Source organism: Eumetopias jubatus, unplaced genomic scaffold (assembly GCF_037043125.1).
Source record: "Eumetopias jubatus isolate StellerSeaLion01/CBP00866 unplaced genomic scaffold, mEumJub1_p1.0 scaffold_6, whole genome shotgun sequence".
Taxonomy (NCBI): domain Eukaryota; kingdom Metazoa; phylum Chordata; class Mammalia; order Carnivora; family Otariidae; genus Eumetopias; species Eumetopias jubatus.
The window spans coordinates 51,911,356-51,935,988 of record NW_028274812.1 but is presented as its reverse complement, the minus strand read 5'-3'; the positions used below and the strand labels follow the sequence as shown (position 1 = coordinate 51,935,988).

Sequence of the window (24,633 nt, the reverse complement as noted above, 5' to 3'; positions counted from 1 at the left end):
CCTTGGCCCTGGGACACAGTCTCCACATGCCTGTGTTCCCTTGTGTCTGTAACAGGCAAGGCTGTGTTCTCCTTGTTACTGTAACAGGCAAGCAAAACTTCTAGCTGTTTGAGTGTCAATGGAGATTCTCATCCCCTGAAGATCAAAAATTCAGTGGCAATCTGCCCCCCACCCCACAACACACACACACACACACACCCCAGTCCCAAGCCCATTGCTTACCCTTCTGAGCCCTGGTTCTCTCTTGTACCTAGGGTCCTGTGACAGGGAGAAACATCGGCTCTACAAGCATAATGGGTAAAGTAAGGGCCCATGGTTATTGGGAGAGTTTTCTCCTGGTCATGTTTGGAATTTTAAAACTTCTCATGAAATCCTCCTTGATATCTAAATTGAGTTTCAGGCCCAGGGGTTTCTCTTGTAATGACATCTCATGAAATTCCTGACCACATTTAAGAGACCCCCAAAACACATGAGGTCACCTCAGACATTGAGCACTTTGCAATTTATCACGACTTGGTAAAAAAGGGTTGTATTTTATCAACTGGGATGTGGGCCAGGAAGAAAAGATGTTGGTCTCCAGAGAGGTATATCTACCCCTGCAGAAGCACTTGGAAACCCAAGAAAGGAACCCTTCCTTCTTCCCTGAGAGAGAGTAGCTGAAGGACAGGACCTAGCCCCAGACCCATCAGCAGGAATTTGACTTAGGAGCTCAGAGTATAAGCTGAATGTAGAAAGTGACTCTCAAACTTCTTACTCTAGCTTCAGAAACTTCTGGAAAATCTTGAAATTCATAAGATCCAAGAAGTATTAAGAAAAGTTAACAGAGAGATAGCACTAGTGGTATCAGAAAAATCCAAGGAGCAGTGTACTCTCCCTACAGGTAAAGTATGTTTATTTTATTACTTCACAAAATAGCATTTATTTTTTTTCCTAATTATAAAAGCAATCCATGTATCATTTTCATCATAAAAAAAGTATCACAATGCCCAGAAAATGATAGAAAAATTACTTTTTAACACCTTGGCCCAGAGAGAACTATTATTACTTTGATATATTTCCTTCTACTTAAAGTCTTTAAAATAGAAAATATTCGTTAAGTTCAGTCTCAACTCTGCTAGTTAACTCATAACTGAAATAAAGTTAAAATGGGTAAAACACATAAGCTTTTCTTATTTGTAATATATTTAAGTGTATATATATATATATATATATATATACACACATATATATGACATATATGTTAAAATCTCACAAATAACATGTATTTGGGGTGGGAAGGCAATCAAAATTCTTTCCTTTCATCTGAAGTCTAAAGTCAGGCTCACTTCACGGACATGTGATCAGTGCACTTACATAGGACCCAGGAGTACTTGGGGTTTAATGCTCTATGGGGACCATCTTGAAACTCTTGATTTTAACTTAGAATTTGTGTTTTGTAACTGGAATTCAGTGAGTCCCTGGAGCATGCACCAAGGACTTGGAGCCTTTGCCTTACACACAGTTCCACTTCTTACTGCCTCCCCACCTTGCCAGGAGGGGTTCTCAGCTGCCTACTCATCTGCTCTCTGGCACCCTAGGCACCCCCAATCTCCCCCTCAGCATCCCCACCCAGCAATTGCTGCCACCCTTCTCTCCACCGGGGGCCTGAGCAAGAGGAAGATCAGGATATGTGTACCTAGTAGTATCTCAAGGACCCTAGTCTGGCAACATCATGGTACATCTGATGGGTGACTCAGTGGGAGCAAGCCTATTGCCTATCCTTAGATTTGTACAATATCCCGGGATGGAGGTTACAATACCCTTTGGCTGGCCTGTCCACAGTGGGCCCGTGGGAAGGAAGGAAAGCTGCCTGGCTCAACTTCTCTGCCCCTGGCCAGGACATGGGGCCGCCGTCCCGCAGCTGCATATACACTCATGCTTCCGGTCACAGGCTGGAGCCCCTGGGTGCCTGGAGGGTCACACTTGCCTTACAAGCATTCCTGTGCCCAAGGAGTACAACATTAAAAATGAATAAAAACACCATGCCAGGTGAAGAAAGAGACTGCAGAAGAAAGGAAACACCATATTTTAGTACCTATAGTGGTGCTTTTTTCCTCTACTTTTTGAATAAGAAGCCCTGCATTTTTATTTTGCCCACGGTGTCATAGATTATGTAGCTGGTCCTGTCTAAACTTCAATGTCTACTCCTGACTCCTACTAATTCTGTAGGAAAAATCCATAACCTTTAAATGACAGAGAAGTTGTTTAACTAGGAAACCAAATTAGATTTTTCTTTTGAGACAAAGTCCACAGATACTGTAATGTGCATTAAGAATCTACATCCTCACCTAAGACATTGTCATTTTTCTCAGTGCTTCGAGTAACTGAATTCTGTCAACAGGGCTTTGGGAAAAGGCTATGCAGTGAGAGGGCAAGCCACTTCTCAGCTGGGGATGTCACCAGAGAGCTAAATGTCACCAGAGAGCTAAGTGAGGTTGAACTTCAATTACAGAGCATTTAACAAGACACAAAGCACTTGTTGTCTGTGCTGTGTTTGCTGCATCCAGGCGGCTCCCTTCGAGTCTTGGGAGAAAATCCACAGGCATGCAGCAGGTGCAACCATGTGCATGTTTCAGGCTGTGGTTTAATGAGACACCAGGATAGTGGGGGAAAGGAGGAAGCATTTTTGCTTTGAGGTTCTGCTGTGTGCCCCCTGGTACAGGGTGCTTGTCAGCCGTGCTTGGAAAGAGCCTTCAGTAAGAGGCTGGTGGGAGTCAGGCAGAGGGGAGGGGTAGAGTTATTGTTAATGGTGATAAGGTTGATATTACCAAAACTTACTTTGGCTAGAGTATACTGGCCAATTCTAAGCTCTTGTTCAGATTCTATACTCATGACTTTTAAAACAAATGCCAATAGTGAAGGTGTTTTGTTATTGTTGGTTTTGTTTTTGGCCTGTTAAGCATGACTCAATGTGGGTGTCCTCCCGTAGTGAGTTTCCCCAGGGCAAGTGATGGAGTCCCCGCTGTGTGCCAGGGGTGCTTTTATAGACATTTCTTCAGTGTAGTCTTCTTGAGACCTGTGGACCGAGAACCTTCAAAGAAGGCAATAAAACCTTGGAATCTCCACTCACCTACCGTGCATCTCAGCAGCAAGAAGCCACCATAGTGGATGGGGCTTCCAACAGGGGCCGCTTCTTCATTGCAGAGACCGCCTTTTGTGGCCAAGGTTAGCTTGGCACTAGGAGTTTCTAAAGAGGGAGTTGGGAATGGAGAGTATTGAGACCCAGGGGACATCCCAAGCTCTTGTCCCTCCCTCAGGGACTTCTCTGTCCCTGTTGGCCAACTCTGGTGTCTACATTTATTACCAGCCAGAAAGAAACCCTCCAATACTTCTCTGTCTCCTCCCTCCTTCCCACCTTGTCTTGGAGCTTTATCTTCTTGTATAACTTCTGAAGGGGTTTCCAGTTTATCAGTGAGCATCTGAAAATGTGGCAGTCACACCTGGTCCAGTGCTAGTTTGTCAGAGCTGAACTGGTGCTCCCCTGAGAACTTTAAAAAGTTGCTCCAGACATCCTTGTTAAGTCTCAGGGCTTGGCTTAGCAGAGAGTTGGGCTCCATGGATTCAAAAAGGCTCTGCTATTCCCCATATTCGACATTTTGGCATTGAAGTAATTCTTAATTGACTTTCTCAATTTCTCTGAGCATTTATAAGGTCAGCAATCTCCAGAGTGGAGTGCCTATATCTCAGGGGTGTGGGAAGAAAATATTAGAGCTTCTAAATAGATTAAATCCATATATAAGAAGTCACATGTCACACTCTACACTGAGGTGTCCCGAAATGACCACTCTAAGGCAATCCACAAGCAAGCACTAAGAATTAGTGGAGACACTTCTAATCCTGGTATATGCTTATTGTCAGCCGCGTTATAAGGTTTAAAAGATAACTACATCTGAAAAGAAGTCAGACAAAAAAATTTAAAAGGTCAAGAAAACTCTTAGGAATGTAGATTGAGATCCATTCTCATTGTTGATGAGCTTCACCCTAAGCATATCATGCTATACAATATTAGCCAGTGATAGTATTGTAGGTAGTTAGAAATACATAAATATACACATGTTAACAGTGAGTGGACAAAAATGTTTTGCTTGAGGGAAGCATAATCCAAACACTTAGGAGAGCATGGTCAAGGCCAGCATTCCCAGCAGTGTGCCCTAGAACACCAGTTTCTTAACATGTTAGTGCAGTGGTTCTCTCTATCACCCTGTACTAACAGACTCACAGGCTACCTGACGCTTTCCATTCCCTTGGTAACACAAACTGGCAAAATACTCACTGATCACAGTCTTTGGGTTCCCTATGTTTACCTAGTATCAATGATCATTGTTTGCTCCAAACCTGTTCGTGCCAGTTTTGCTTGTCATTGTGTTTGAGTAATTTAAGTATTATTTAAACCAATGACATAGGAGTACAAAAAGAGATCTGTTCTATAAAAACCAAGTCGAAATGGATAAACTGTGGTACATCCAGTCAATGGAATAATATTTAATGCTAAAAAGAAATGAGCTATCCAACCATGAAAAGACATGGATAAAAATGTCTATTACCGAAGCAAAAGAAACCAACCTGAAAAGACTACATATTGTATGATTCCAAATATATGACTTTCAAGAAAAGGCAGAACAATGGGGACAGTAAAAAGATCAGTGGTTGCCAAGGGTTTAGAGGTGAGAGAAGGATGAAAAGGCAGAATACAGAGGATTTTTAAGGTAGTGAAACTATTCTGTATGATAGTATAATAGTGGAGAGATGCCAGTTACACATTTGTCAAACCCATAGTTTCACCAAGAGTGAACCGTAATGTAAACTATGGACTTTGGGTGATAATGACATGTCAGTGTATGCTCATCAGTTTTAACAGACACACCACACTGGTGTAGGATGTTGATAGTTGGGGAGGCTGTGTGTTGGGGGTAGAGAGGGCAGGGAATATGTGGGAACTCTCTGTACTATCTGCTCAATTTTTCTATGAACTTAAAACTGCCCTAAAAAAATGATACATTTGGATTGTTCCATTGTCTTTTAGTTTTCTTTCCATAAAAAGAAAGAAACAAGCAAACCAATAAAACCACACACTAGAAAACCACACAATGTGTTATGGTTTCTAGAAGAAAGATAGTACAGAACTCCAATGAGTGGGTGCATACAAAGAAAAGGCCTAAGTTCTATGTTAGAAAATTGGCAAATGTTTGTATATTTTTAAGTTAAATAAAATGTTTAAGATACCGCAAGTCATTTTTTTAAAGCACTCTCTGGTTTAACAGACTTCTTTTGATTAACAAACCAACTCTTAGTCTTGATTGCAAGGAAAGGACTTCTGTGTTTTGCAAGGGTTGGGGGGAGGGGGAAGATTTTATTTATTTGTTTTTTGCCAAAACAAGTTTGGGAAACTTGTGGTAAGTAATGTTAAAAAGGTTTCTTTCCTCCAGGCCTTCTCAGAGCCTTTAGTATCATAGTGTGCACTGTAAAGCTCCAAAAGAGAGCGTATGAAATATTCTTTATTTTTTTAAAATTTTTTATTTAAATTCAAGTTAGTTAACATATAGTGTATTATTAGGTTCAGGGTAGAGTTTAGTGATTCATCAGTTGCATATAACACCCAGGGCTCATTACATCAAGTGTCCTCCTTAATGCCCATCACCCAATTACCCCATCCCCCCACCCACTGTAATGTTCTTTAAATTTATTTAACCACAGAAAACTTTTCTCCCCTCATGAGTATCTATCATCAACTCAAGGGACTAGTGTTCTGGGGAGCAGTTTGAGAAACACAGGAGTAGAAATACATACATTCGTACATATGCTTAAAGCAATAAGGTTTCAATGGATCCACCTTCTGGGGAACCCCGGCTGGTCAGGAGAATGTTGTTTGGCAGTTGGATGCCTTCAAGTTTCAGTTCTGCTGAGCTCAGGACCCAGGAGCCACTTAGGCAGATGCTAGTGGTTGTGTTAGAGAAGTGAAATGCTACCAAACCAAGATGCCTTTCCTAGAGGGAGGAGGCTGACTAGAGGGTAGGGAGAGTGTTCATAGAGGGAGAGATGGGAAGTGGTTTGGCCACCAGGAAGTCAAAGTTTCCTCCAGTCAAAGCACCTGGGAACAGAGGGAGAGGAAAGAACAAAACGCTAATTTAACCCCCAGTGTGCTGTCTCCTTCCCACCTCCATGCTGCCATCTAAAACTGCTTCATCTTAAAGAAGCCATGACCACACACACACACACACACACACACACACACACACACACACACACTCACACTGAAAATGAGACCCATTTGGAGACCACAAACTCTACTTGGCCAGGAATTACTTCTCTTGGATGAATTCGACTCTCCCTGGCTTCCCCTGACTCCTGCCTACAGAAGTACTTGCATGTTTGAACTTGAACTCATGAGGAAGAAGTATGGCAGGAAGATTTCCCAGCACTTTGGTAAAATACTTAATACTTCCCCTTCAGCTGAAAAAAAAAATACGTCCCCTTCAGCTTAGCCCAGAGCTAACCCCTAAAACCACCTCTGTGGGCATTTGCCAGGTGATGGCCCCCAAACCAGAGTGTGTGGCAGATGTGGTCCCTTGCCAGGCTTTTCTGTGAGCCAGAGACCTACCGCTAATGTACCCTGGAAAAAGTATCCAATTTCTTGTCTGAAAATTTTCTGAAATATACATGAGCTCTGTTTTGTCAAAGCTTAGACTTAACAAAAAGTCTTAAACATCTTAAGAAGTGTGAACTTCTAGGCACATTACCTCTATTGGATTTTCCACGTCAACTATGCCAGGACAATGGTATTATGTCTACTCACCTTTATTATCCTAAAGGAAAAACAAAGTCAGATTTCTTGTTTATGGAAAATAGCCAACTGTGGAATTCTGAAACCCCAGAATTTTCAAAATCAGGACCACCCAATAAATAAGATAATTGCAAGGGGCTCCTGCTCTGTGAAACCACATTTCTGAGAGGACTGTGCTGGATGTTTCCCCTGTGTGCACCACATCTACTGTCAGAAAAAATGAAAGTATGAGTAGGAAATCACATCTGAAATTAGAAACAGCTGGAGACAGGGAGTGGCCCTGTGTGTATTCTTGCTGCGGCCAGCACCCCCACAACAGAAAAGGGAGGGGGGCAGGGCTTGGCTTCTATCTCTGACTCCATAGGTTTCTTTTTGTTTCCAGACTCCCTTGGGGTCATGCACAAGGAAGTAGACCCTACCCAACATAATTAAACATACACATGTGCTCTTGCTCTCCCATATGGAAGTTAAAGAGTGTTGATATATTTATACAGCTCCAGCACTGTCATATTAAGTTTTGATTTTTTTAACAGCTAATACATTCACCTGACTCAAAACTCAAAACAATATAAAACATATATGTTTAGAGATCTCGTTGCCACTACTGACCCCCTTTTGTCACCCCATGTAACCATTTTTGTTAGTTTTTTTAGTATATACTATCAGTGCTTCTTTATGCATATACTAATTCATTCTTTCATCCAATATCTATTTACTGGGCACCTAGTATGTGCCATACTACTATATTTTAGGCACTGTTTGGGGGATACGTCCCTACTTTCGTGGAGCAAAACTCCTTACTCTTGTGGACTTTATCATCTAGAAGGGGATAGGCAGATAATAAGCAATAAACAGAAGAAATAAGAAAACAATGGAGTAAGGAAGATGGTGGTGTGGAAGTTGGAAGCAGGCACATTGCAATTTTAAATAGGGTGGTCAGAATAGACTTCATGGAGAAAGTGACACATTGAGCAAAGTTTGAAGGTGATGAGGGAGTTAATTACTATGTGGGTATCTGGGCAGACAGATAAACAGACAAAAGAACAGCCCACACAGAGGACCTAAGTACCTACCATGTTTATGGAACAGAAAGACCCAAGTGTGGCTGGAGTGGAGAGAGTGAGGGAGAGTAGTAGGAAATGAAACCAGAGCGGAAGAGTGAAAAGAGGACAGATCACATAGGGCCTACTCTTAACGTTTACTCTGAACGTAATGGGGAGCCTGTCCCAGATTTTGAGTGACATGATCTGACATATTTTATTTTATTTTATTTTATTTTATTTTATTTTATTTTAATTCTAAAAGATGTATTTATTCATTTGAGGGGGAGAGGGGCAGAGAGAAGGGGGGAGAGGGAATCTCAAGCAGACTCCCTGCTGACTGTGGAGCCCAGCTCAGGGCTAGACCTCACAACCCTGAGATCATGACCTGAGCCAAAATTAAGAGTCAGATGCTTAAATGATTGAGCCACCCAGGTGCTCCTGATCTGACATATTTTAATAGAATCTCTCTGGCTGTTGTTTGAGAATGGACTGTAAAGGAAAAAGGGTGGAAGAAGGGAGAGGCTGCTTTGGAGGCTATTGCAATAATCTGAACATGGGGAGATGGTGGCTCAAACAAGGATGGGAGCAGCGGCAGTATTAAGTGGTCAGATTCAGGGCATGTTATTGAAGTAACCACTAATGGATTGTGTATTGGGTGTGGGACAAAGAGAAGAGTCCACGATAACTCCAAGATTTTTGACCTGAGAAACTGGGAAAATAGAATTGCCATCAGCTGAGATGCCAAGTTAGGGAGGGAAGATCAAGAATTTATTTATGCCCAAATGACATTTAAAATGCCTTTTAGACATCCAAGAAGAGATACCAGGTGACCATTGGATCTAAATTTGAAGGTTGTGAGCATATGGATGATGTTTAGCCATGAGACTAAATGAGATAGCCAAGGGAGTGAATGCAGATAGAAAAAAGGAGGTGGTGGGCTGAGTCTGAGGACACTCTAATGTTAAGACCTGGAGGTGGGGAGGGAAAAGGAGAACCAGCAAAAGGGACCTAGAGGGAAAAAACAGCAAGAAGAAAACTAAGAGTGGTATCCCAATGTCTAGTGATGAAAGTTTCTCAAACAGGAGGAATGTGACAAATTATGTGACATGCTTCTGGTAATCGAGTAAAATGAATGTTTTTAATCATGTTGAGGTCACTGGTACTTAATACAAAATCAGTTTCAGGGAAGCTGTGGGGGCAAAAGCAGGTCAGTAGGCTTAAGAAGGATTTTGAGAGGTCACAGACAGTAAAGATAGGCCGTTCTTTCTGAGAGTTTTCCAAAAAAAAAAAAAAAGGGGAGCAAAGAAATGAAGCAATAGCTGACAGGGGAAGTGGGGTGAAGAGACGGATTTTTATGAAGTGGGAGAAATAATATGTGATATTGTGAAAGACCCAGGAAAGAGGGGAGAAGTGATACTGGAGAATGCTGTATTTCTGGAGTGATAATCTTGAATACGCTTGAGGCGATAGCCCCTCCTTTATTATATTTATCACATCTTTCTTATGAAAGATGAGAATATTTTTATATTCACTGTTCCTCACCTGGCGTTTTTCACATAATAAACTATGGTTCTTTTCATATCAATACATGGAGAAGGTTCTTTTTTATAGCTGCATACTATTCCATTGGAAGGATATACCACAGTTTATGTGTTGCTTCCAAGCTACTGCTGTCCTAAACAATGTTACTCTGAATAACTGTGTATATGCCTCATCTCATATGTCAGCCTGTTGCTGCTTCAATCCATAGTCTGTCAGCTCTCAACACTTCTAGTCTATGACTATAAATATAATAGCTCTTCATTTCTTTCTTTCTTTTTTAAGATTTTATTTATTTATTTGACAGAGAGAGACAGTTAGAAAGGGAACACAAGCAGGGGGAGTGGGAGATGGAGAAGCAGGCTTCCCACTGAGCAGGGGGCCTGATGAGGGGCTCAATCCCAGGACCCTGGGATCATGACCTGAGCCGAAGGCAGACGCTTAATGACTAAGCCACCCAGGTGCCCTGCTCTTCATTTATTTCTGTTAGTTGTGTTAGGCCAAAATAATTGTTCAGATATATGTAGGGACTTAATGAAAATAGATATCATGTTGGATCAACAATAACATTTGATTCAGGATTTTTAGTTACGATAACAGAATATTGTTCACTGGGCTTCAGAGGTACTTTTCCAAATCTTTTCATTAGGAATCTTGTTAGAGATCTTCCTTATTCCTGTGTTCTGGAGGATTCTGTGACCTCAGCCACCTCCTCCCCTCCCCCGCCTCACCCATTAGTTTTAATGTATTTGGAAATAACAGTTTCTTGTGTCCAGTGTTATGTCTCAGAGAGTAGCCATTAATTGTTGTTTAATGTTTCATGATACCAGTGTTGGTGTGTTTCTCCCCCTAGACCTTTGGAAGCACCATGTCATGAAAGAAAATTTTTCCGTTAGCAGACCACAGATAGTTGAAAAATTTAAACAGAAATTAATGGAAAATTACCAGGATGGTGGACTAGAGGTATGTATCGAAAGTTAGTCATTTTAGAGTGTGTTTTTTTGTAACAGAAACCCAAACAAGGAAGACTTTCCCTTTAGCACCTTTCCTAATGCTTCCCTTACTCCCTTAGAATAAAGATATGAATTCTGAGCCTTAACTCAAAGTAGTAATCATTTGTTATTTTAATTTTGGAAAAAGATTGATTTCTAATAAATTATGGGAGAGAAATTAGAATATGCATTCTGGCTAATTTCAGATTTGGCCAGTTTTTTAAAGTAACCTTGGAGTTTGTTGATGAGTAAGTTGTTTTTAGCAACATTTCCTGTGTTGATTTTTTTATTTTTTTAAAGAGTTTTATTTATTTATCAGACAGAGAGAGAGAGAGCACAAGTAGGCAGAGCAAGAGGCAGAGGGAGAGGGAGAAACAGGCTCTCCACTGAGCAGGGACCCCGACGCGGGGCTTGGCCCCAGGACCTTGCGATTACGACCTGAGCTGAAGGCAGACTGCTAACTGACTGAGCCACCCAGGCGCCCCCTATTTTATGATTTTTTAAAAAATTTTTTGAGGGAGAAAGAGAAAGTGCACGTGTATGTATGCACGCATGCCAGTGAGGGGGGGAAGAGCAAGTGGAGAGGGAGAGAGAGAATCCCAAGCAGACTCCATGCCCAGCACAGAGCCCAACATGGGGCTCTATTTCACGACCCTGAGATCATGACCTGAGCAGAAATCAAGAGTTGGAGGCTTAACTGACTATGCCTCCTAGGCACCCCCTGTGTTAGTTTTTTAATATAGAAAATTTAGAAGAGAGAAACTAAAATAGCCTATAATTCCACTACCTAGAAAACATTTTTTAAATGTATAATACAAAAAAAAAAAAATCAGAAAGGTAACATTTCCACCCCTCCTTCACTGTACCATCCCCAGTTCTCTCCCCACAAAGGAAACCAGTATCAACACTATTTTGTGTTTGTATATATATTTGAATCCATAATAACTGTATATAATATATATTTAATAACAATAATATGTATTTAATACATACAATACACATATACACAGTCCTTGGAGTTTTCAACTGTTGACTATTTCTACACAGTGCTGAAAAGGCAGAACAAGAGAGTGTATGTGGCGCGGCGCCTGGGTGGCTCAGTCGTTAAGCGTCTGCCTTCGGCTCAGCTCATGGTCCCAGGGTCCTGGGATTGAGCCCCACATCGGGCTCCCTGCTCTGCGGGAAGCCTGCTTCTCCTTCTCCCATCCCCCTGCTTGTGTTCCCTCTCTTGCTATGTCTCTATCTGTCAAATAAATAAATAAAATCTTTAAAAAAAGAGAGAGAGAGTGTATGTGGCTCTATGGTCATAGCAAAGCTTTCAGGATCATTAACAAATGAAGCATTAAGTACATTAGGTAGATATGAATCCAGTTGCCTTTGAAATTCAACCATTTTTTAAAAACCTGATTTAGTAAAATATGCTTAATTTTTTAAAACAATATTTCCATCAAACTTATATTTTTCTAAGCTCTTCAAATATTCCCCATAATTTTGTAATAAACACTTCAGTTTCTAATTACGAGGTAGAGAATTCACTAGCTTGGTCAGGGACACTTTTTCCTCAGAGCTTGATGATTTATACATATTTCATTTAAGCTTTCAATTACACCCAAATGTGGTCCTGTGTATTCTGATGAGGAGGTGAAGTGGTTCCTTTTGGTCCCTGCAGCTCAGACGTTCTCAACCAGAGTGATTAGGGTAGGGCATGCTTAGAAATATGTTTGAAGCAAAAAATTTGGTGGCTCTCCTTAAAAAAAGGAAAGAAATTCTGACATGTGCTTCATCATGGATGAAGCTTAAAGACCTTATGCTCAGTGAAAAAAGCCAGTCACAAAAGCATAAATGCTACATGATTCTGCTTCTGTGAAGTACCCACAGTAGTCAAATTCATAGAGACAGAAAGTAGAATGGTGGTTGTTAGGAGCTGGGGGGAGGGGGATGGGGAGTTGGTGTTTAGTAGGAACAAGTGTCTCAGTTGTGCAAGATGCAAAGAGTTCTAGAGATTGTACAACAGTGTGAATGTACTTAATGCCACTGAACTTTACACTTAAAAATTGTCTAAATGGTGGCACCTGGCTGACTGAGTTGGTAGAGCATGTGACTCTTAATTTCGGAGTCAAGAATTCGAGCCCCACCTTGAGTGTGGAGATTACTTTAAAAAAAAAAATTGTTTCAATGGCAAATGTTATGTGATGTATATTTTACCACAATAAAAAAAAACAAAAAGTCTGTGGCTCAAGATCTGCTCAACCCCTATGTATATGCTTTACTCCAACATTGAAGATGGGATTGTCTAGGAAAGAAATGTGGATATTAGGGCAAACCCATATCGGGTATAACTGAAACCCAAGGTACCCTGAAGAGGTTGGTGACTGCCTGCCAGTGTCTTGGAATCAGAGGACACTAGGACGTTAAAGCCCTCCAAACTCTATGCCTGATGGACCTCTAGCCTCTTCTGGATCATCTGCAATGACCGGGAACTCACTCTCTTGCAAGCCCACCCGCCCTCCCCAGCCATTCCTGGTAGCTCTTGTTTTAAGCAGTTTTTAGTGAGTTGGCTTTGGCCTCCCCACAATCTCCATCAGAGATCCTAGTTCTGTCCCTGGGACATCATAGGTCATGGTTCTGACCCCTCACAACAAGCCTTTAGGTATCCAAAGGCAGGTCAGTCCGAGAAACTCAATTAGCACCATTGCTAGCATGGGTGAAGCCTCGATAAAATTACAACGAAGGGCCTGCTCTGATAGCACAAACCCAAATGGGTGCCCCTCTGGGTGGTGGGTTACAAATTGTTACACCTTCCTCCAGATGGGTGCGGCCCAAGCCAGGGCACATGAACTGGAAAAGGGAGCAGGCACGGGACTCCTCCCTCACCTGGGCGCCTCTGTGCAGAGGACCTGAGCCCAGCCTTCTCTTCTTCAGACTAAACCTCTTTCATGTCCTTCAGTCACTTTATATGAGCAGCCCTCCCATCCTGGTCAGTCCCCTCTAAATGCAAGATCGTCTGACCAGTGGAAAGTGTACTTGTCCTGTGTGATCTGCTTTGATTAATGCCCATGAGTGTGCTGGGTATTGGCAGCTGCTTCACGGATGACACATGAGGCTAACAGTCACCTGAAGCCCACACGTTGCCTTCAGGCATCCTGCAGCTGCCATATTATTAGCCTTGTTCTTACTCAATTTAGTCCACTCTGAACTTCTTGAAATCCTTAAAAATTTGGATTTTTATCATCCAGCACACTCTCACTCCCTCCCGGGTTCATGTCAGCCTGCCCTCGGTCTCCTCATTCAAGTTATTACTGACAGTGTATGCCAGGACAGGCCCCAAGCCCTGTGCTACCCCCTTGGGGTCCCCTTCAGGCTGACCCCACTCTCTGGGGACAGTCTTTCTGTGGCCAGCACCCCATCCATGCAGCCCATCCGTTGTACTGTCGCCCAGTCTATGTTCTCCACTGGTCCACAAGGACATCATGAGGAACCTTTCCAGATACCCTGCTGAAATCCAGGTACATCACATGCGCTCTATTTCCTGAAAAGGTTCATCTGACCTGATTTTTCTTGAATCCATATTGGCCTCTAGTGATCTTTTCTTCCTTCTCCAAATTCTAAAAAAAACAGCCTTTCACAATCAGTTCTAACATCTTGCCCAAATTTTATACCAAACACACTGACCTAAACTTAGAGACTGACTTTTATTGCAAATCAGAACTATAATAGTCTATTGTGTGGATTCCAGAACCATTTCCATTCGTATGCCAAAAGTCATTCATTCATTTAGCCAGTGTTTATAGATCTCCTTTTTTTTCTAGGCACTGTATTAGATTAAAGGCAAAAGGTACAGTTCTTGCCCTCAAAGAGTTTATGGAATCAGGTGACCCAGAAGTGTCAGGAAAAGATACTTTACATTAAATGCTTTGAGAGAGGCATACACAGGAGATACAACCCACCTAGGGGGTAGGGAAGAAATAGTCAGGGAAGACTTCCAGGAGGAGGTGTTGTCTGGGCCAAGTCTTAAAGCACAAATAGGAGTTATCCAGATGAAGAGGGGCTGGGGAAGGAAGGTAGAGAAATTTTTTTTTTTTCAATGAAAGGGAAACTTTATTGAGGCCCCAGGCCCTTGGGGCTCGGGCAGGAAACTGCCCTGTGGGCAAAGGAAGAGCCGGTGGAGGGGCCTTATTTGACCTTCTTTTTGGGGCGCAGGTTGTTGGCGTGGCCGCACTTCTTCTTGCGGCAGTTGACAGCACGGGGGTGCAGGCGAGCCTAACACTTGGCGGCAGATCATCTTGTCACAGTTGTATTTCTGGGCCAGCTGGCGGAGGGAAGGCTCAATGATGCCACCCCGGAGGCGAAGCACCAAGTGCAGGGTGGACTCTTTCTGGATATTATAGTCTGACAGAGTATGGCCATCTTCCAGCTGTTTGCCCGCAAAAATCAGACGCTGCTGGTCAGGTGGGATGCCCTCCTTGTCTTGGATTTTGGCTTTGACATTCTCAATAGTGTCACTGGGCTCGACCTCGAGGGTGATGGTCTTGCCCATCACGGTCTTCACAAAGATCTGCATCTCTGCGTCTGCTGGCGCGAATCCGCAAGGCCGCCGCCACCAAACCACTCGACCACCTCGTTGAAGAGAAAGAGGGCCAGGAAGGTAGAGAAATTTAAGAAGGGAGTATAGCAGAGTTCAGAGGAGGACATTGAAAAGGTGGACAGGGCCAGTTGCTGAATGGCCTTGTAGGCAATCCTTAGGAGTCTGGATTTCATCCCAGAGTCAGTGGGAAGTCACTGAAGCATTTTGTCAGCAGACGTGGGTTTTAGAAACATCATCAAAACACCTTGTGCATGCCTGATATTAGACCAATTATGAGGGGCTCCAAGATGAAACAAACCACAGAAGTGCAATTTGCTCCCTGCAAAGCCAGACTTTTGCCAAAACAAGGCCTAGCACCTGCCAGGCTTCACCCCAGGCTGGCTCTCCAGAAGAATCTGGTGATTTTCCAGCCAGTGCCATTCATCACAGTTCAGGTTTAACTGTTGGTGAAGAAATCAGCCCATGGGAGGGCATGGTCTTCAGTCTGTGGTTTTATGGAACCCAAGGATCTGCCCTGAAGGGGAGGTTGGAAGATGAACCTACTTCATGCTGCATTTTGAGACAGAGCTGACATTTAGTGACCTAGGAAGGCAAGGGTAGGTTGCAGAAGAGCTTTTAAGAAACACAATAACAAAATACAATTTCTCTGGCCTCTGGAGATGCTCAAGGGGGTCCTGGCCATTCCTACACCTCTGGTGTAACACAGACTCACACAGAGGTGCCTTACACTGGCTAAGAGGGGATGGTAGAAGGCCATTGAGGTCCGAATCTGCATTTCTGTTTGTTTGGGATCCTATATCTGCTATGATGGCTATGGTAATATTAGTTTGAGAAGTGTTGGCCCTGCCAAAAAGTTGCTGGAGGCCTTACTGGCACGCTCAGGTCCAGAGACTGCCGTCCAGGACAGTGAGGAGTGAGTCACTGTGGCTGATTCCAAGCACTGGGCCCAGCCCGCCTGGACGGGGTCACCAGCCATACCTGGATGGCCTTGAATATGGTCTCACAACTCCTCAATGTTTCAGGCTTTCATCATATTCAGTCTGGGAAGTGTTTCCTTTGTCATTACTAAATTTGCGTAGCCTCGACCCTGTCACCATTAAGAAGTCAAGGGCCAGGGAATGGAATCTTGGTTCCCCTTGCCTTGATGTCAGAAGCTCAATCTGGCCGTCCTACTGTTTACTTTCCAGAGCAGGGTGGATTGCCCTCACTCCCACCCCCCTGAAGGGGCCCCTTGAGGAGGCCCCAGATGAGGGAGGTCGGCTGAGTACCCTGCCCTGACTGCCTGGCTCCTATTCATGAAATCCCCCACGAGCAGAGGGCTTCATCTACGGTCTCCATTCTGCATCTCTTCAATGCACCCAAGCTGCTGTGGCTGATGATCTTTACAAAAGCTTTCCTATCTTTTCATTAGGGTATACATTTTATTACATATACATTTTCATATATAATTATCTTAATTGTGTATGCATATTGTGATTATATTAGAAAATAGAAATATGATGTATTAGAAAATACACTCATCAGCTTACCCTCATTGACAACTACTATTATTATGTTGGCATATTTCCTTCCAAACTTTATTTGTCATTTTTTTATTCGTTAACTTTTTAAAACCAAATTAGATCATTTTGTATGCCCTTTTATTATAGTGCACTTATTTTCACTTGAGTACATATTATCAACATGTTTCCTTGTCAATAAACATTTATGTCCACAGCAGAATTTTTGGTGGCTGTCTAGTATTTCGTGTGTACAGAGAGGTGAGAAAGAGTCAACCTGTTTCCCTTTATTAGGAACTTTTGATCGTTTCCATTTCTCTTTTTGTTGGAAAGGCTACTATAAAGAACATCTGCTTGTGCATATTTTTGTGTGTCACTTTTATTATCCCCTAAAGATGAAGTTCTGGCAGAGGAATGACTGGGCCAAAGGGCACAAACATTTTAAAATCTTTTCACAGATACAGCTAGTCTGCCCTCCAAAACATCACCCTGATTTCCCTTGCCATCAGCAGTGGTGAGTGAGCCACTTCCCTCACTCCATCAGTACTGAGTTCTATCACTGTTTGCCGTCTCTGCCAGTTTGTCTCAGTAACTCACCTTGGTAAAGCCTGGCTGGGCTTTCTCTGGAGGTCAGTGGGGGCACGGAGGTGTACTGGGCCTCACGGGGACAAGCAAGTCAGAGACACAGGACCCACCCCAGGCCAGAAACTTCTGTAGCACACTGCCAGTGAGCCTGGAGCCCTCCTGACTCTGGAAGTATCACAGATAAAGCTCATGTATGCATGCGGGCTGGGTCTTAGAGTAGGCCCCCTAAGACACCCAGGTGCACACACAGACACACTTACTGATATACACACAGGGACACACATAGACACAGAGACATATACAGACAGTCACAGAGACATCCACGGAGACATAGACATATATACACATTTACACTAATGGATACAGACACACAAACATCCACAAATGCCGCAGATGCACTCACTGATATGGACACATAGAGACACACACGAGCACTCACCTGGACTTGCAGGCCCTAAGCAGATATATCTGTCCTATCTTCTATACGTTGGCTCCCATTTCTCTCCAGAGCCAAAGTCTTAGCTTGCCTTGGAGAGATGGACTTTTCCTCTGTTCCTTAATGGCTACCTCTTCAAAAGGGAGCCCGATCTCTTAGAGAAAGGGAAGGCGTGAGAAGCCGAAACAGTAGCAGTATGTCCCTTCAACCAGAGCAAGAGGGGCCCCGGCCAGATGCTCATTCTTCAGAGGGCTCCTCTGGCTCATCTCCAGCCCCACTCTTCCTCACAGGGTGAGAAATACCCACAGCCAAGGGGACATGCCCCTTCAGATCTCTGGCCTTCCTTCTAGACCACACTTCAGGAGCTTGGCATCCTGGAATTCTCCCTGGAAATTCTCCCGATCCTGCTCCCCAGAGGGAGAGTGGGCCTTACTGACAGTGTGCATACCCCAGCCTGAGGGGTGGTCCGGAGCAGCTGTGTAGGGGTGTAGATGGCCAGAGTGTCTGTATGCATATGAGAGCCCTCCACAGTGTGAGGTGGGGCCAGAGGTGGGAAGAGAAGGGGGGTCATACTGTAAACTATAAGTTGGCGAGCCAGTTCTCTCCAAGTCACCCCATTTCAGCATAGAACCCAGAGTAGTCCAAGAATGATAAAGTCAAACCTGCCCTTCAGTGTTATTTTGAAGATCTTTTTTCAAAGTAGGAGAATTAATAGTTTATTAGTTTGACTTATAGCCCTTAAATATCTAGCATACTTAGGTATGTGGCATGTAGGCCTCTATTTGTACTCTTGTCCCTGCCCTGTGAATACTAAGAGTGGACCCGAAAGAGAGACTCGCAAGGCCAGAGCCCATGTTTCTCTGTGGCGGAGAAAGGGACAAGGGTCTGGGAGCTAAGGCAACATGTGCCCTGGCACGTGAGTCCATCCTACTGGAGCTGCTGTGAATAATGCCCCTTCCTTTTCAGATCACGTTCAGAAAAGACCACCTTGAGGCCTGCCTCCTTTCTTGGGTTGTGATGTGATGGCGAGAGAACACAGCAACTTCGAGAGCTACTCCATGTGTTATGAGCATGTGTTGGAGCATGCTAGGCAGAAGCTCTGTCAGAAAGAGCAGGTATGTTCCCAGAGAGACAAGAAGTGTGATGGGGAAGGTATGGGTAGGGAGGCCCAGGACTCACTCCAAAGAGGAGACTAGAACAGAGGGTGGGGGAGATGTTCTCATGCAAGAACAGAGGGTAAAAGCTACTCCCCAAACGTCTCCTCCTACTGGTTCATTTTCTTGGGCTCTGGTATTCTCAGCTGCAAGGGTGATGGCCCAGCAACACTGGGTTGTGTGCTTTGGAAGTGTCTAGTGGGGAATATAAAACATTAGTGGCAAAGGAGCTGCCCCTCAGGGAAGATACATAGCTTACCTTCTCACCTCAGCAAACACAAAGCACCTTATGCTGTTCCTGGTCTAGCAGAGAAGCCAGGATCCTTGAGTAAACTCTGTCTTCAGGATGTACATCATGGGTCTCACTGATGAGACTTCCTTAAAATGAGGTCCCCCTGGTGGGATCCAAGAGTCACTTCTCCTGTCCTAGATTGCACACTGTTTTAAATGGATTGCATTAGAGGTTCAATGTTATATTACTTTTTACCTAAGAAAAGTGCACAAGTCTGAGAAAAAAATCAAATGAAGCATTCAAATATCAAATGAGTCTCAGCTTCACCCCCAGTTTGGCTTATCCCTGTAGCCAAGTCTTTGGCATTAGTGTGGATACCCGGAAGTTAATGCTATCTTCTGATCTCATGTTAGGCGTCCTGAAGTCCAATGGGGCAACAAACGCAGTCAAGCTCCAGATGGAGCCCAAGGATCTGAAAATGAAGCTCCATTAACACAAATACGAGGTGTATGGAGCATGTTGTGCTGAACTGAGCCATGGTTGGAAGAATAAATGTTTGAGTTTGGTTGTGCATTGTTTTCTCCTGTTCAGGAATTAGATATTATCCGAAGAAGTTCAGATCCACTTGAAGACAATGCTGGTCAGGTAGGTCCATTCTTACCAAAAAGCTTCTCTTTTCCAACTCACAAATCCACATTCTCAGCAGTAGCCAGACAGGGGACTTCCTAGCGTCATTTTCTTGTGCCCCCCGTCAAGAGTGGCCTATAGAATTCTCATCAATGAAGATCTACTGCAGAAACACCTAAGGAGTGTGCTTTCACTTTTTAAGCAATAGGGCTTTTTTATTCTTAGTTTTTTGGTGGTTTTTGTTATTTTTTATTGCTTTGATTTTTCTTTTTTATTGTTAGTTTTGGGTTTGGGGTTGGGGGCTTCGTTTGTCTTCTTTTGAGGCCAGCTTAAGTGAATTCCAAAGTAAAGGTATTTAGGTTGAGGTGTCAAAGAAGGCCCATTTGGAAATGGAGACGAAGACAGCTGAAGTATTTTATCCAATTAAAAAGTGCTTAAGTGTGTCTCTTCTGGGGTCATTCATTCCGCAACCATTCATTGGACACCTACTATGTGTCTGTCTCTGTTCCGAGACCCTTAAGCCAGCCTTAGATTCTTTCACCCATATTTGTACAACAGGATGTTCACCTCTTTCATTAGATTTAAGGTAGAAGAGCAAATCTGACACTGGTATACAAAGAACTGTTCTATAGTGGCAGTTTGGATTGCTTGAGTTATCTTCCATTAGAACAATATTTCTGCCATTAGGTTGCAGAGCTCAGTCCTACTATGATCATGGAAATCACTGCTCTAAGAGCTCGACTCACAGATTTGGAACAGGAGAATCTGAATCTCAACAAGCAGATTAGAAAAGAAGTCCAGGAAGAATATGAAGCCTTAATCCGAGCTTTGTTTGTGACATGTGTGCACATAAAAGTAAGTGACCTGTCTCGGACGTCTGGGCGATCCCGTGGGAGCCGAGGCTCAGTGACCTCCACAGCTGCTGCACACACAGCGATCAACGACAGAGTGTGTGTGGTAACAAGAGCCTACAGGGCCCATGAATTCTCCAGCACTCCGTGTTCGTGGCAGGGAGGGGTCAGCAATGGGTTGTCATTATTTTGCCATGAGTTTTAGACAATTTAGATGGTTGCTGTTTTCCTCACTCTGCTGCTGGTTGCCGTTGCTGCCATCTGATTGCTGTTAAGGCAGGGTGGGGGGTGTCTCCTCTGAAATCCCAATAGCTGATATCACGGTTTTGTCTATTGAGTGCCACCGTCCAAACAGGAGAGTGCAGTGCCCTGAGCCAGGCCAGACTCCAGTGTCGGTAGCAACAGGCGCCTTCTGAAAACTCACTGGGCAGATTCAGAATTTGAATTCGCTTTCAGAGAGGTTTTCAACCCGTCAAATGCCTGTCAGCCTATTTCTTCCATCCAGTGTCTGGGAGCCGCTGGCCTGTCAGGGAAGGTCATCCATCCGGAAGAGGAGAGATGGGGTGCCCATATGCCCACACAGGGGGGTGGGGGTTGGAAAGCCTGTCGCTTTCTTATGATGTCTGAGCAGCTGTAAGACGGAGGCCCTAAAATGGGCCATCACAGAGCCTGGTCCAGCTGCCCCACAGATGTGAACTTCAGGACAAACCTGCCCCCTCTCCTGCTATTGGATGGCTCCCAGAGCCAGCCCCCTCAATGAGTCTGTACTTCATTGTCTCTCCTGGGGCATTCCAGCCAGTCCCTGAAGCTGTTCCATTGAGAGGAGCTTCCACCAGTGCTCTGCCTTGGTGGATGTCAGAGAGGATTGGAGATTCCTTCCTACTTATGAAGGATCCACAAAATACAAATGCTTACAAATATTGTAGGGTCAAAACCAAAATGCACTGGGCCTTGTACTGCAGGAGAGGGATGAACAGCCAGTGAAGTCTGGGATTTGCTCAGTCATCTTTTGGGTATGAAATTATTGAAAATTTTCTTAAGTTTTTTTTTTTTTTTAACTTATGCCTGATTCCTAGACAGAAAGTGGATTCTCTACTTCTCCCAGGCTAAACCAGTTCCACAGGCCCCCACAAGTGGAGAATCCCTGTTCTACCCCAGGGTCCCAGGTGGATGGTGAAGCTTTGGCCATGTGGCCCGCAGCCAGACATCCTGCCATGGCTGCCAGACTGGGCAATACCCTCCTGCTTTCCTCTCCAGGGAAGTGGTTCAGAGATGAGAGGACACCCAACTCTCCCCCCTCACCCAAGGATGCAGGGTCTGTAGTTATACTTAGCGATGATCAAGCCCTTCCAACCACAAGCCATTATCCACAAGCCATTCAGAACAGGCTGTTTCATAATGAGATTTCTGCTGGAACCTAAACGGGAAGGTAGCCAGCCTGATTCCTTCCTCTACTTTATCTATTTTTAATGTAGTTCCTCATTTGTGGCTCATCTATAGTGTTCTATCTGGTCGGATTCTGCTGAGTCAACCTGATAGCAAAAATCCCTAGGTTCAAATTCTCAAGCAACCTTTTGGGAGAAGAGGAGTGGTTCAGTTTTCTACCTGTGACCTTCCACTTTTCTATCCACTCAACTTACCTTGGCAGCTGACAGCCTGAGCTTTAAGATGTGTAGGGGTCCACATAATGAAGCCCTGGGGATTGAAGACAATGCTAAAGGGGCTGCTAGTGAGACTCCCAGATAATACCTGAGGGAATAATTGGGTGGATGGTTTTTTCACATGAAATCATTTCTGAAAGTTGGGTTTTAGAAGGCAAAGTGACTCTTCCTTCCCTGCCCTTCTTGAACTTGAGTCTGCAATTTGCAGGAAAAGCTGGATGAGCATCAGATTAATTTGATCCAGAAAGTGTGTGAGCTCATCGGCGAAGTAAGAACAGAAGGGATTGACAATTTGAAGGGCCTAAAGACAAAATGCGGTTCTGCCAGACCTGATGAAGGAACAAAAGAAAACCCAGCCAAAGTACGTGATTTCATTTAGCAATGAGATACCAGCATTTCTTCCCAGCATCTGACCCCTAGCTCACTCTGTATGAGTTCCAGTCTGTGGTTTCCCCGAGAAAGCATTGCATCAGGCATTTAAAAGGGGCACTGGGGCTCACTGCACAATTGTGTCATCCTCTGGAAGGCATGGTTCTGATGTTAGGATTTGTGCCGTTCCCTCCGGGGAAAAGTGTTGGGGGCAGGCTTTCCTGAAAGTGAGCCTCTCTCAGCAGGAGCAGCTGCAGGCCTTGGAGCAGGACAGCAGCAGCCTGGCTGCACTTGTGTGCAAAGTGAGGAGCCTGGGCCACTAGAGGCTGGCTGTGCAGCAGGCTCGTTTCCAGGGCCAGCTGAACAGGGCAAAGAAGGTGAGCGCCAGGGGAGGGAGGCCCTACCCAGCAGGGAGCCGTGAGGTGGGTGGTGCCTGGCTTCCTTGGCGGCCTCCCTGCCCCAGTGGCCTGGTGGCCCGTGGCAAGACCAACACGCTTAAAGGATCTGACCGTTGGGGAGTTTTCCTGGGAAGTGGCAATGTGTCAGAGCCTCCAGAGAAACAGGAAAGAGCCAGAAGTAAATGGCAAAGAAGCAAATGGGAGAACAGATCAGAGAATTTAGCACGAGGGAAGGGGAAAGATGGAGGGGGAGACTTTACCAAGGGCTTGAGGCAGCTTCATCAAAATATACTGCAAATCTTTGAGTTTCAAACATGATTATCTGAGGAAAATGAAGTAACAAATCGAAAATCTCCCTCAAGGCGAATTGAAACCAAAACACAAAATACTAGTGGTTTGGACACTTTCACTTAGTGTTTCTGAAAATCTTTGTTTACTCTGATCTGTCACACTGTACTTAAACAAAGACAGAGAAGAAGTGACCGGTGGGAGCTCCTTGCTACCGGAAGCTTTAAAAAACAATGGTAACTGAAGTGGTCTAGAGACTCTTATAAACTAAAACTATGGAAAGGAAACTTATTCTCTATCTCACTGTGTTTGGGATGTTCACAGGAAGCTCTGCAAAGTAAAAAAGAGTGCTTGAGCATCCAGCTTATGGCAGAACAAGAAGTGGTTTTATTTCGTCAACAGTTACTGGCTCTAAGGCAGGCCCTGGCCAGGGCTCGGGCCGACAACACCAGGATGCACGAGCGGCAGGATAACCAGGTATCTGAGCCCCAGGAGCCCTCTGCCTCCCTCTCTCTAACCTCGCTCTGCAAAGCTGCGTGTGGTAGTGGAAGCAGCACCATAGCTGCCCAGAGCAGTCATCGGGGCTCCACAGTGTGAGGCCAAGCACAGAGCACGGCCAGAGAACCACTGCCCAGACCTCAGCTTCCCTTCTCCCTCCTCTCTAGCCCAGCAACCAAGGAGAGTGGCCAAAAGGCTTTTGGTTTTGTTTGTATTTGGCTAAGATGGGCAAGTACTACCCATACAGAAGACCATTCTTCAGTGTAGTGTGTACGTGTGTGTTTCTCTGAGGATCTTATTACCCAGAGGGCATCTTGGGGTGGCGGTCTCTGCCCTTTACACAGTCCTTCCATCTCCAAGCACACTTTCCATTGACAGCAACCTTGTGCATGTGGAGTGTGGCCCAGCCATCAGCATTATTCCCCAAACTGAGTCTTGCGTCCTTTCCGGATGATCCATACTAAGTCTTCATTTCAGAAGTTACTGCTGCTCAGTAGGGGCCGGCACCAAAAGAAAGGTGTTTCCAAGTTTAAGCCCTTGATAACTGTGCCAACTCTCTGAGCATGAAGGAAGCAGAAAGACCCTAGGTGTAGAGAGAGAAGAGCCGAGTGTAATAAGAGCCTGGGAAAGCTGGGCATATTTAAAACCTAACATATAATTTGTTCCTTCTAGACCCTACATCCTCCATTATGTGCATCAGGTGAACAATGGTGTATAATTATGCAAACTGTAACGTCACCATACAAACAGTGTTAGTATTACAACTGAGGATGGACCCTCTGGTGCTTATGGTGCTACTGCTTAGAAAAATTTCAGAACAGGACCAAATTGTTACTACTCTTTTCCTTCTTTAGCCATCTGGAAACTGGCTTTCCCAGAGCTATTCTGGAAGTCAAAACAGCGGCAAGATTAGAACATCCTTTGTCCACTCATTGCGTGTATTACATCACCCCTTCTCCACGGGCCAACCCTTCCCTGCTATCTTGTGATTAATGCTCAGTGACACTGCACATGTACTATGAGGTAGATAGAACTATGTGGTTAATAAGCTGAGTA

The 24,633-nt window shown here is 44.3% G+C and overlaps 1 protein-coding gene and 1 pseudogene across 1 annotated transcript in view; one reads left to right on the top strand and one right to left on the bottom strand.

Annotated features, from left to right (window-relative positions):
* LOC114209955 (uncharacterized) overlaps window positions 1-24,633 on the top strand; it is a 134,401-nt gene that overhangs the window by 101,562 nt on the left and 8,206 nt on the right. The window contains 9 exon segments of the mRNA XM_088024267.1: window positions 760-880; window positions 10,256-10,365; window positions 18,466-18,502; window positions 18,505-18,614; window positions 19,477-19,530; window positions 20,200-20,367; window positions 22,233-22,385; window positions 22,636-22,770; window positions 23,404-23,556. Coding sequence (XP_087880393.1) covers window positions 760-880; window positions 10,256-10,365; window positions 18,466-18,502; window positions 18,505-18,614; window positions 19,477-19,530; window positions 20,200-20,367; window positions 22,233-22,385; window positions 22,636-22,770; window positions 23,404-23,556 — 1,041 coding nt within the window.
* On the bottom strand, window positions 14,568-15,026 carry LOC114209956 (ubiquitin-ribosomal protein eL40 fusion protein pseudogene; annotated as a pseudogene).